Below are 12627 nucleotides of genomic sequence, written 5' to 3' on the forward strand. Positions count from 1 at the left end.
TGGCAGTCTGCAATCAAAGTTTATTTCCAAAATTAAAACCTTAACACCAGATTTGAACATAAATAATTTCAGACACTGACACAAAGATAAAGAAGTTTTGCCTGATTACATTTTTCGTTTTTCTCAGTCAGAAAAAACAAAAGGTAAATAATCACCATCTAAGCATGAACACCTTACGTACCACTCTACAACTTTTTTCCCGCCTCTCTTATTTAAACTTTAGAGCACTTGTGGTATAACGGTTTAAAAAAGACTTGCATTTTTATCATATTAACATTTGAATAAAGTGCAGTCTCGTAGACACAAATACAGCAGTGTCACACAGGATCTTTTACACACACTTGGTTCATTTCAGGTTTGCATATTTTTTTGCAAAAGCCACCTGCAATGAAAGCGATACGTGCGCTCTGTGCACTTGCATTTTCAGATCAACACAAAAGCGCATTATGTGAAAACTGGGTGAGCTACTACACACGGCAGGGAGTAGCTCTGCGACTTCAGCTAAACTGACCCCAGTTTTTCATTCCCCCCCGTTATCCACATCGTTAATAATCCTCCAGATCGTCGTCCAGGTCGGAAAACTCGATGGACGGTCGGCTGTCTCGCACCTCGCCGTCACTTTCCTCGCTGGCACCTGTAATTCACAGACAGAGTCAGATCCTGACACCAAACGCTATGAAAATCAAGGTAGCAGTTACAGACGAAAGGCGTGTTGGGAGGACGACTGAGCCACATACTTAGAAGATTGTCCATGTGTTCTTGAAGGACTCTCACCAGGTTGAATACCTGGGTGAGAAAAGGGGAAGAATTCTCTTTTCAAGCTATGTCGTCCACCACAATGCATCATTCAAACATCCGTCAGCGCCCGAGGGTTACGTGCAAACGAAACTATTTACTGTGATAACTAGACGCACTGCAGTGTGACGGTGTAACCCGATCGCACACAACAACACAAATGGCTCGTCCGGCAAATGTAGACAAACATTGATGTAATCTGATCCGTCTGAAAGCTGAATCACCAGTACATCTATAGTGTGTGTGTGTGCACACGCGCTCACCCCGGCTGTATCGACTGCTCCCAGGACATCAGAGAACCTCTCCTCACAGAAGTGCAGCAGCACCACCAGATACAGACCACTGCTGATGAACTCATCATATTCTGACTGCAGAGACACAAACACACACACTTTGTCTCAGCGATAAGGTCTTTGAGGATTTTATCTTCACTTATCAACATGGTCATCGTGACTACGCAAAACACACAAAAATAAATCTATTATTTGCAAACAGCCAGAGATGAGATAAAGTTGAGGTTCCCCCTAATCTGACAAGTCAGACAGTTGGACATGTCCATCCGTTTACGGCTGTGCTGGCTGCTTTATCAATATCTGAACACTGGGGGCTTACAGACAGGCACAGGTAAAAAAAAAAGGGGAAAGGGGCGACGGGACTGTAAAGTTTTATTTAAATGTGTATTTGTGTGTGGTAAGTTTAGCAGCAGCTGTCAGGCTCTGTGTTCAGGTGCTGTGGCTACCAAGTGTGTGAGAGCGGGACGCAGTGAATACATGGGGTGCAGTGAAGATATTTCGCCAGCAGGGAAAAGACCAAACCTACAAGTGTCTGTGTGTTCATTAGTCAGAGTGAGCGACATTGCACGGACTTGTTCCATGAAAGAAACAAATAAATAGCAGCATTGTTTGTCCAAATGTTTACTTATACTTTAGGTACTGGTACCACGTCAGTACTGGTCCTTGGTGGAACTTTTTCAAGAATCGTATGGTGTTTTGGTCCAGACTGCGTCATATATTTAGATCTAATGACTGCAAACACGCACCACACGGCTGGTGTAGTGGTTAGCAGCAAGAAGACCAGAACAAGGGCCTTTCTGCATGGAGTTTGCACGTTTTCCCCCCAGAGTGTGCGTGGGTTTTTCTCCCACAGTCCAAAAACATGCAATATGGGGATTAGGCAAATTGGACACTCGAAAGTTGACCGTGTGAGAGCGGATGTTGTTTGTCTATGTGGCCCTAGGATGCAGCAAACACACAGCCTATGGGAGTGCAAGGTCTCTCAACTGCCCTGTGATTGGTCAAAGTCTCCCAAAGTTTTACATTATGCTGGAATTATTATTATTTATCAATAATGCCATAGATCTTGCCTACTGTAGCTTTACACCAGTCTCACATTACTTCTGAAGACTTCATACATTGACAAAGGGACTCACCTGCACGTGTGTCCTGTGGAGCTCCTGAATGTCAAAGTTGTCTATGTTCAAGCGCAGCTTCTCCTTGCAGAGTTCACATGTTGTGATGGCCTCCATGTTTGAACCTGAGACAAAGACAAAAAAAAGACTTAATTATTTAAAAATTAAATAAATAAATAAATGAATAAAAAATACTGCGATCAATCTTCACAGGTCTGTTATTTACCAGAGCCAATTTTGGAGCAAAGCCACCGCTTGATGCACTCCTGGTGGACGTACTGCAAACTTCCTGTGCAGCGGCAGGGCTGAATCAAGGGGTTAGAAGCCGCTTCTTCCCTCATCTGGCAGATACGGCACAGGTCGCCTTCTTCCTCGTCAGAATCCTCCAGAAGCAGCCTGCAGCACAGAGAGAGGAGTATTAACCTTCAGTAAAAGAGGTCATAGTTGTCCATTTATGAGCAGCAATAACTCAAAAAGTGAATGGTGGATGTGGTTGAAAGTTTGTGCGGAAGTCAGTGATGAACCAATAATGAAATCTTTTCATTGTGGTGGTGAAATATAAGCGGGACTGAACAGCAGCAGAAAAAAACTGTCTTGTTTTCTCTTTAAATTTCAAGAAACACAAAATGTAAATCTAATTGTTTGCTGTTTTGGAAGGTAACTTTAACAGAGCAAGGTCATTCACATACTAAGCAAGGTAAAAAAGCATCACTGTACGTACAAGGTCAAACACCACTTTACCCAAATTAAAGTAGAACACTAAGTAAGAAATGTCTATATTAGAAACGAGAGGGAGCATAAACTTCTGCCAAAGCTGCTCAGTTTCTCAGTTTAAAACACTCAAATGTCTCATCCAGGGCGACCAGTGGTTAGGGCGTGTGCCATATGGGCTCTACACCCCGAGCAGCTGTTCACTACATGCCATACAGATGGATCATTACATGTCTCTCTCCTACTAGTTACCCAGTTTTCCCATCTCTGTCCAAACAATGGCAAAACACCAAAGCTTTAACAGCACATTTCCCAACAATTATTGTACGCATTGAAAACTCCCCTACTTCACATGCTTTAAAAGAAAATGCTGAATTTGTTACCTCTCCTTGATCTTGCGCAGCTTCTCTTGATCCCTACTGGAAACGGGCTTCTCCTTCTGGCTGTCCAGCAGGTTCTCAACACCGCTCAGTGGACTCATGGAAGCTGAGGTGAAGAGTGAGTTTCTGCGGCGTGATGGAAAGAGGGAGCCATCTTCAAGTTCCGGCAATGTTTCGTCCTCGGGTCTCCAGGGTTGACGTGCTCCAAAGGCGTCTACGCCAACTGCTCCTTCCTCCTCCTCTTCATCCTCCTCGTCTTCGTCGTCGTCTTCCTCCTCGTCTTCCTGCGGCGCTTTGTGCTCCACGTTGTCCCACCTCCTCGGGAGATGCTGTGGACAGCTGGCATCTTCTTCCACACCCGAGGCTGAGCGTGCGCTCTGATCCCGTGTGTGTCTTCTGAGGCGAGAGAGTAGCGGAGGGCAGCGTCCACGGAGTGAGGAGGAAAGCCAGGAGGAGCCACTGCTGCTGCTGGTACTCCTGCCAACACCGGGCTCTCTCCATGATGGCAGTCTGGACGCTCTGCGATACTCATCGGTGTTGTTTTCCTGAATGGTCGTGAGGTCGGCTCTACGGTTCCTGAGGCTACTCAAGGTCGTCTCTGACCCTCCAGCATTCGAGTCCACACTGGTCCTCCTCCCACCCTCATCTCCATCCAAAGACTCTCCTCCGGTAGACGGACAGTCATCGTCGACAGAGCGAACACTGGACGATCCACTTGAAGAGTCTTGGCTGGAGCGCCGAGAAAACAAACGCGACAGTAGGCGCCGCGTGGAGCGACGGCCCTCGGACTCTGCACCTTCAGGGGCCGGCCTTGGAGGGAGCGTGGCCTCTGGTCTGGCCTGGGAGGTTGTGTACCATGAAGGGTGGGAGGAGTACGAGGAAGGTCCACCTGAGGAGGATACAGGGATTCTTGTTTGTTCCTGAGATGAGTGCAGGGTGGAGGAGGTGTTCAGACGGGCTGTGGCTCTGCTGCTCAAGTCACGTGCGAGAGTAGAGCGATGGGCGGAGGAGGTGGAGGATGAGAGGTGGTGATTGAAGGACCTCTCTCTCACAGTGGGGGAGAAAGAAGAGGAAGAGTAGGAAGTCTCTTTAGGCCGAGCTCCCTGTGCATATGTGGAAGTCACCCGGTCTGTCTGATCTGAAAGGAGAGAGAAGAAATCATAAAGCCTCATTTACAATTTGCTGCTTAAACAGTGTCTTTCAAGTGTCTTGAGACATTTTCAGTTTAAACTCCAGGGAAAGTTTTCAGTCAAACATTATAGCTATTATCCTTATCTATGTTAGCCCGTTTATTAGTGTTCCAATGGTTCCAGTGTTGATAATGGATAGATTTGATGCCGTTGTTGATATAAGAGGCATGAGATTCAGATGGTACGATACCCTTATCCCCATTACAGCTGTGAAACGTCACCTCCTACAGCCATCATACCACGAAAAACACAGCTGACTGACTGCTTACACCAATCTGAAGGTAAATGTCTGCATTTGTATAGACTTTTCCTCGTCTTGACGATTACTGACAGTTGAATTATTGTAGCAGTATCAAAAGAAAGAAAATAGATGCACTGAATGAATGTGAGTGCTGGTGAATGGAAAAAAGTCTTTGATTCACTCTTTTCTGCCTCTCCGTGTCATTTGCTTAAATGCACACAGTGATGACACACACGTCTGTACGGTCAGACTTGTTAAAAGTGCCTCAGCTGGCGATCAAAAGACGATATTAACAAGCATGACAACCTGCGGCTAGAAGTCTCACACCTGCTGAAAAGGAAAATGTACATATATTACTAGTAAAACAGCACCCGTATCGCTCCATTGCATTTCTTCCCCAAATAAAGTCAGAGTCTGCACTGAAAAGACAAAAGAGACAGACATCTCTTGCATTTGTCGTCACTGCACACATTTGAGTCTTCTTTTAATTAAGAACACTGTAGTGGTTGCCACAGTAACCCGCATACAGATCAAAGGACGGTGACGTGTGTCATTTCTCCAGGCGAGGCGGGGCGAAAGCAGCTCGCTTAGCTCTACCTCAGTCACGTTTCTACAAATATCTCCCACGTTTCTCATCCAAACACTTTTCCCTAAAAAATATTTTAGGGAAAAATTATCTTATCCCAATGCAATTTCCATCAATATCTCTTGAATTTCTAATCCAAGCAACACCAAAATCAGCACTGTACTGAAGTTTAAAGCCTTCAACAGTTGTGTGGTCAACACAGACAGACGTTCCTTGAGTTAATATACATATATAGCACATCATTAGACTGTGGGAGTTTATTTTGGCGGCCTCTTTTTTTTTTACATTGCTGAAAACATGTTTGAGAATTCCTGTCCCTGCTCACTGCAACACAATGAGTGACGTACTCGGCAGTTCCCCGTCACACCCTTCAACAGCAGGTGTGTAACACACCGACAATTCACGAGAACCTCACTTCAAAAAAACCTCAACAGTCCTTTTGAGGAACATTCTTTGTACTGAGAGGTCAAGTGTCGATTGAACTATTCAAGAAAGCAAAAGCGTGATGTTTAGGTCGGACAACTGAAGATGAAACATCTACATGGAAATGGTGGCAACACTGCTGTGTAATCTGCATCTGAGGTAACGGCATAAAAAACATATACACTACCGGTCAAAAATTTTAGAACACCCCAATTTCTTCAGTTTTTCATTGAAAATTATGCATTTTAATGTCTCATTGTACTCTAAAATGAAAGCATAAAACAAATAAACAGTTGAGGTCAAAAAGGAAATCATGGACTCAATTTATAAACCAAAATGTATTCTATATTTTGACTCATCAAAGTAGCCACCTTTGGCAGATACAGAACAGCTGAACACACTCGTGGCATACTTTCTACAATGGAAATTAAATATTCTGCTGAAAGTTCTTCCCAACTCTGTTGCAGAAGTTCCCATAAATGTGTGGGACTTGTAGGTTGCTTTGCTTTCACTCTTCTGTCCAGTTCATCCCAAACCAGCTCAATGGGGTTTAAGTCTGGAGACTGTGCTGGCCACTCCATGTTTTTGAGCTTACCATCTTGTTCTTTTTTCCTGAGGTAGTTCTGGCATAGCTTGGACGTATGTTTTGGGTCATTATCTTGCTGTAGGATGAACCCCTGACCAACTAGGCGCATACCAGAGAGTACTGCATGGCGATGCAGAATGCTGTGGTAGCCGTTTTGGTTCAGGGTGCCTCTCACTCAGCCCCAGACCATCACGCTTCCTCCTCCATGTTTGACAGTTGATGTCCCACACTGAGGAACCATCCTTTCGCCTACTCGACGGTGTACGAAACTCCATTTCAAACTTTGATTCATCAGTCCATAACACCTTCTTCCAGTCTTCAGTAGTCCATTGGCGGTGTTTCATGGCCCAAGCAAGCCTCTTCTTCGTAGTCTGACGTCTTAGCAATAGCTTTCTTGCTGCAACTCGACTGTTCAAACCTGCAACTCTAAGTCTTCTCTTCACAGTTGAAGCTGATACTTGCTTACTATGACCAATATTAAGCTGTGCTTGAAGCTGTTGTCCTGTGAGCCACCTATCATGCAAGCTGTTGACTCTCAGAAACTGCCAGACCTCTTCCTGTCAGAGTTTCTTACAGTTTTGTGCGTTTTGATGGTGAAGGAAACTGTACTCACTGACACCTTGACTTTCTTCCCAATTTCTCTGGAAAACCCTACATTTTTAAGTGTTATGATGGTCTGTCTCACTTCCATTGTTAATTGCCTTTTTCTTGCCATTTGTATGGTAACACACTACTTTCTGCAGTACAATACTGTTCAAATGATGCTCACTAGGTTATGGTACCACAGTGTGTTCCAACACTACTTTTATTCAGACAGAGGGGGTTGTAAGTAATAAAGAAAAGATGGAACACCTGTAGGAATTGGTAGAACCAACTTTCAAGGCTTGATCAACCTCCATTGCTGCAGAACAGCTCTAAGTTGTTAACCCATTTCTTGTTCCCTGAAAAAGGCCATTCTGAAATATATATTATTTTTCAGTTTTGGGTAACCTTACCTTTTTTTTTTTTTTACCTAGCAGTTCACAAGTTGCCTACTCACCTTTGTACCATTTCAAGCTATTCATTGGACTTGAATGGCTTGAATTTCAATAAAAAACTAGAAAAATTGGGGTGATCTAAAACTTTTGACCGGTTGTGTACATACACAGTGACGAAGCCACTCCAGCAGTCCCAATTCTTCTTTCTCCCAGACTTAACAGCCTGGGCTCATACTTTGTCTCCTGCTCTCTCCTGGACGACAGTGGCTTTGAAGAGGAGGAGGAAGATGATGACCGGGAGAGTAAACAACTTGAGCTCCATGATGAATCAAATGTGTCATTTTGTTTATCGACTAAACCTGTTGGGCGGAAAAAAAAAAAGGAAATGTTTTGAGATTTGCAGGATGAATTATCTGAAATCAGATTCAAATTGATGGGAATATGTACCTCTACCACTGCTCAGCCCATGACTGGAGTAAGTGGAACCTGCAGCCGAGGTGCTGGACGTTTTTGAGTACAGTCCTCTGTTGCTGTACAACAGTTTGGCCCTTTTTGAATCACCATCATCACTGGTGTTCAACAGACTGGAGCTCAATCCCAACCTCCCATCAGATTCACTCTGGAAAATTAAAGCAGACATCAGTGACATCAAGTAATATACCCAAGACCAAGCAGACTGCATTTTTCCGGCCACAAATAAATGACACAGGACAGCTTCTGTACCAGTTTACTCCTGCTGCTAAGAGCGGAATCATTCCAGGAGCGATCATAAGATCTGCTGGAGGACGCCAGAGACGTGGGTAACTTCCAGCTCGCGGAGCGACTGCTGGAGCTGCTGTAATCTCTGGTGGAACTCAGGAGACGAGAATTCTACAAAAAGGAGAGAACGTGAAACACATATTTAACTACTGAGCAAATACACTACATAGAAAATTAGGGGCAGTAAAATAAAATCAGAGGTCAGGGGAGAAAGTTTCCTCAAACTGTAGTTGTGTAAGTGGTTAAGAGTCTGGTACATAAATGTCAAATGTGAAAAATGGCAATCTTTGTTTCCTAAGATCCTCAAGTGTTTGCCAACAGATCAAAGATATTCACTTTACTGTCATAGAAGAGTCAATATTCACATAAGACAATCACAGAACTAGGTTTTATGTTATTAATAATCAATTACTTTAGCCTTTAATTCCAGAACTGATAAAATGAAAGTAAAAATGTTTTTATGTCACTAAGTTTTCAAGTGACAAATGTGTCCCTGAACTTGTGGCATTTTGAGAGGATAGCTTATATCAACTTGTCTCCGTATATAACCACACAATAAATAAATAAATAGTCATGGAAGGTGAGCGTTTGTTTGCGCATAACTTGGAGCGTTCTGGAAAGAACAGGAACGACCCACCAGGGTCGGGGCCAACAGTAACACTATCTCTTGAGACGGGCCCTTCACGAGCAGCAGGACTGAAATACACATAACGTGTGCCAAAGAATCTAGGCTGCCCTAAAAAAAGACCTTCAAAGTGTCTGCTCTTGCACCACTGATACATGTAGTTAGCTACTGTACTGCGGTCCTACGGGAAACTCTTACTTAAGCCTCATGTGGAATATAACCATAGCTACAGTGGGATGACACAGACTGTAGTTGCAGTTGCTATACCTGACAGTTTAAAACAACATCTGCTCACCTTTTCACCCGATGTGGCCTTTACATGTTTGGGCCAAGTTATACAACCGGTAACTTACACAGCAGCACAGAGACTCTTTGGAAACATGTTCCTTGTTTTAGCTTGGTTTATCTGCTTCTACTAAATGTACTGTATTGTTGTTTGTCTGCAAGTAAATATTGTTTTATGTGTGTTCAAAACAGGTCCCTCTTGCGAATGAGGTTGACACAATGAGGTTACCTGTATAAATAAAGACTCGATAAAAGAAAAAAAGGTGTTCATGTACAATGACAGGGAGGAACAATTTGACTCATACAGTAAAACAAGGGAGTGGTGAAATCAGAAAAGTAGGTACATTGGGTGTGTGTTTTGTTCTGAGGGTTTACCTGCTGGTCCAGGTCTGTTTTGTAAGATGATGAAACCCTGGGCAAGCGGTCATTACTCAGCACCGTCTCCCGACTGTACAACCTACTGGAGCCCAGCGATGAGGAGGGAGTGGATGTGTAGGACGAGCGCGAGCTGGACAGACAAAAAGGAAGCCGGCGAGAGCTGGAGTCCATCATGGATCGCCTTGAACCTTGTGAGTTGGAATCACAAAAATATTATTAAAGAACAAATTTGAACTGCAGCCTAATGCAAGTGCATGGTCTCGGTGTGGCAACAGGATGTTCACTTGGTTACTAATGTGGCCGTTATGCCACACCCAATGAGTCTTACAGCAGAGACTTAAAAATAAGCAGACTACAACCTCACAATCTGTCAAGTGACAGGAGGCTTGCTGCCCTGGGGTGCTAATAATTTCATGAGACAGCACACGCACACGTGACAGTGTGTCTGTAAACACCAAGTTCCTCCTTCTTAAACTTGGTATCAAAGAAACAGTGCCTATCTTTGGGACTATGAACTCCATCACATGAACATGACACTACTGAGGAGCCAACAGCAGCACCAAGTTCACAGTGTCTCTTCAGTTATAAAACACTGAGATTATTTATTATTAATCTGGATTGGTAAACCTGCAGAGGGCTGCAGTTTTTCACTTTTTTTTTTTAAGTTGAAGTTACTTGTTGCTATCCAACAAATCAGCTGAAAGCTAACCAGAGAGGACCTGAGAGGGAGTTATGACACTCTTATCCGCAGACACACAGCTACAGCACCTGTGGTCAAAGATAGCCCAGCAAAGCCAGCAGCCTGTCAGACTGAAATGAGCAGCAGTAAATAAGGCCAGATAAAGACATTTTAACCACAGCAGAGCAATTTAACATTTTAAAACAAATCAACTACAGGAATTCATCAAAAAAAAGTGATGGAACAAAAGTCTTCAGGGGGACAACAAAGTAAAAGAAACTCTTTATACGAATTATACTGGCTTACAGTAAAAGCATCTAATATCAGCTACTGCAGTGTTCAAACAGCCTTCATAATGACCATAATGTTAGGAATCAACAATCCTAGGAAATGGAAGATTGCATGTATAGCAGAGCTGTTAAAGGCTGCAGTAGTTTTAGCTCAGTTTAAATTACCTGGCAACCCTAGCCCACATGACCTGACCTGGAAATAACTACTCACAGTTTGCAGCCTCTGATTTGACACTTAAGGGGAATATTGTGGAAACTTGGCTTAGAGCGCTGAGCCACAGATTCTCCATTTTCCACATGTCATTGTGAAAACATATTAAGATACGGCACAGTTTAAAAAAACACAATTAAATATGCAATGCTGTTATTTTTCAAATAATAACACTCAAAATATACATCCTGAACATTGTCATTTTGAAAACAATTTTAGTCAGTTTATCTGCTCCTGATGCAACAAATATTATCAAATAATCTTCTACATGACTGCTAATATGACAACCATCTGACGCCACCCTTTTGATTTTTTAAATCTTAATGTACAGCATTGAATTTCCATTTTCTCTACTACATACTATTGTAAAAGATTGATAGAAATGCTAGTTAAAAAACCTTGGCAGAGTTGGAAGCTCAATAAACTTTAACACTGTTATTTCTTTTCCTTGTTTTATGCATGCATAGGTTGCCAACCATTTACAGGTGTCAGGGATCTTCCTCTGTTAAGTGTAAATCACATGTCGAGAGAGAGAGATAAACAAGTTTAATTTACAGTTAATAAGTCACTTGATTTTATTGACTATTCCTTTAGTGTTCTACATACTCATTTATCTGACCATGTAATTATTAAACTAACAATTATTCTAATTAGTGGATAATTTATCAAATACCTTTGTGACATATTTTAACAATAGGAAGTACGTAAGTAGTAAATGACACGGTTTATTATGTACAGTAATGTCAGGACAAGCGTATAGTGATGACTAAAAGCTTCAACAGTTTCTCCTGGATTAACTCTTCTTAAAAATACAATCTCTGAAATGATTTACATCCACATAAAATACAGACACTGTTCTCAGAGAGACAAGGGGGATATAATTTAAGAGGGAAGCTAAATTTAAAAATGCAGTGTGCCAGGACAACATTAAAAAGTGTGTGTGCCTCAATCCTGGGGGTTAAATTATGGAACAAACAGATAAATTAAAGCAGAGTGAAAACATAAATCAGTTTAAAGCCAGACATATTCTTGTGCTGAACTGAGAACATTAAGAACATTGTATAACACACTGTAATTATGTAAATATCTGGTGATGGGATAAAGTAGTACATAAATTGAGTTGTGTGAAATAGGAATGGGATAGGTACAAGTTTATACTTCTGCCTAATCCATTTCAAACATGTGACGAGATGTAAACGTTAATGTGTTGTCATTGTAAATGTTGCACGTGTTTGAAATAAATACATACAGTTTGTGTTGTGTTATGCTAGTCTGTGACAAGTCTACACAAATGCTCTCATCTCTAAACCTGTTTCACTCAATCTGATCAAATCGTCTTTTACTTGATTGACTGTTACTATGACAACTGTCTTTTTTTCCGCCGGCAGTTGAAACAATATTAACGTTACGTGCGTGTGTGACTCGTGTGGTAATGAAACACCTCAGCTGTTGTGTTCTTTTCCAGCGACTGGCCACAACTGACACCTCGGTGTTAGCCGTTAGCTGCCTAGCTATCTGCTTAGCTCACCCTCTCTGTACGCTGACGCTCAGAAGTGCCGCAAAACGTGCGCTAATTGTGTCCTGTTTTTGTTTGAGACAGCGACATTAACAAACGACACATTGACAGAAGTGAATACACAACAGTGACGGGCAGCACATGTCCTCCTCACCTTGAGTTTGAGCGTCTCTCCCTTTAGCACAACAGCAACTATGGCGTCTCAGTTGACTGCTGCTGCTGCTGCTAGCACAAGATCAGCTGACTTGTCGTGACCCGGTGGGCGTGGCTTACAGGGTGATTGCTCTCAGGTGTTTTTGTGCTCCTGTTATTTTGCACATGGTCCATCCACGTTTTTGAAAGAGTCATTTGTTGGCCTGTGTTCAAATGTTTTTGAGTTCATTTCTTTAGTGCGTTTAAAGGTGCAGTGTGCAACATTTATTAACATTTATTGGTGGAGTTAAAGTTGCAGCTATCCCTAACCTCCCTCTTCTCCTTTCCATGTGTGTTGCAAGGTTATAATAGTTTCAGTTTTTATTTAGCTTGACATTTTGTTTTTAAAATTAGTTAGTTTTAATTAGTTTTAAGAGATAGTTTTTTTCTTAGTT

General features: G+C 42.5%; 1 protein-coding gene across 2 annotated transcripts; it reads right to left on the reverse strand.

Moving 5' to 3' along the window:
* On the reverse strand, nt 1–12275 carry marchf7 (membrane-associated ring finger (C3HC4) 7). 2 transcript variants are annotated; one of them, XM_044030250.1, is made up of 11 exons: nt 12195–12275; nt 9342–9532; nt 8021–8167; nt 7745–7916; nt 7465–7656; nt 3298–4432; nt 2430–2599; nt 2225–2328; nt 1059–1163; nt 738–786; nt 1–634 (listed from the first exon to the last, which is right to left on the reverse strand). In XM_044030250.1, exons 2-11 carry the CDS (start codon nt 9516–9518, stop codon nt 546–548), a joined length of 2340 nt encoding a protein of 779 aa, XP_043886185.1. In that variant the 5' UTR covers nt 9519–9532; nt 12195–12275; the 3' UTR covers nt 1–545. The 2 variants fall into 2 exon arrangements, with proteins under 2 accessions (XP_043886185.1, XP_043886184.1); XM_044030249.1 differs by lacking the exon at nt 12195–12275 and adding an exon at nt 10525–12188.
* Between the last annotated feature and the right edge of the window lie 352 nt (nt 12276–12627).

This window comes from Solea senegalensis, linkage group LG7, assembly GCF_019176455.1.
Source record: "Solea senegalensis isolate Sse05_10M linkage group LG7, IFAPA_SoseM_1, whole genome shotgun sequence".
In the NCBI taxonomy this organism is placed as follows: Eukaryota; Metazoa; Chordata; class Actinopteri; order Pleuronectiformes; family Soleidae; genus Solea; species Solea senegalensis.

Bases quoted from the DNA above. Each gene is read 5' to 3' on its own strand.
- marchf7 (XM_044030249.1), bottom strand. From the start codon at position 10,612: ATGTGGAAAATGGAGAATCTGTGGCTCAGCGCTCTAAGCCAAGTTTCC. The intron at 7,657-7,744 runs GTACATATTCCC...TCCGCCCAACAG, and splicing joins TGGGCTGAGCAGTGGTAGAG to GTTTAGTCGATAAACAAAAT. The intron at 4,433-7,464 runs GTATGTACACAA...CTCTCCTTTCAG, and splicing joins TGGAGTGGCTTCGTCACTGT to ATCAGACAGACCGGGTGACT.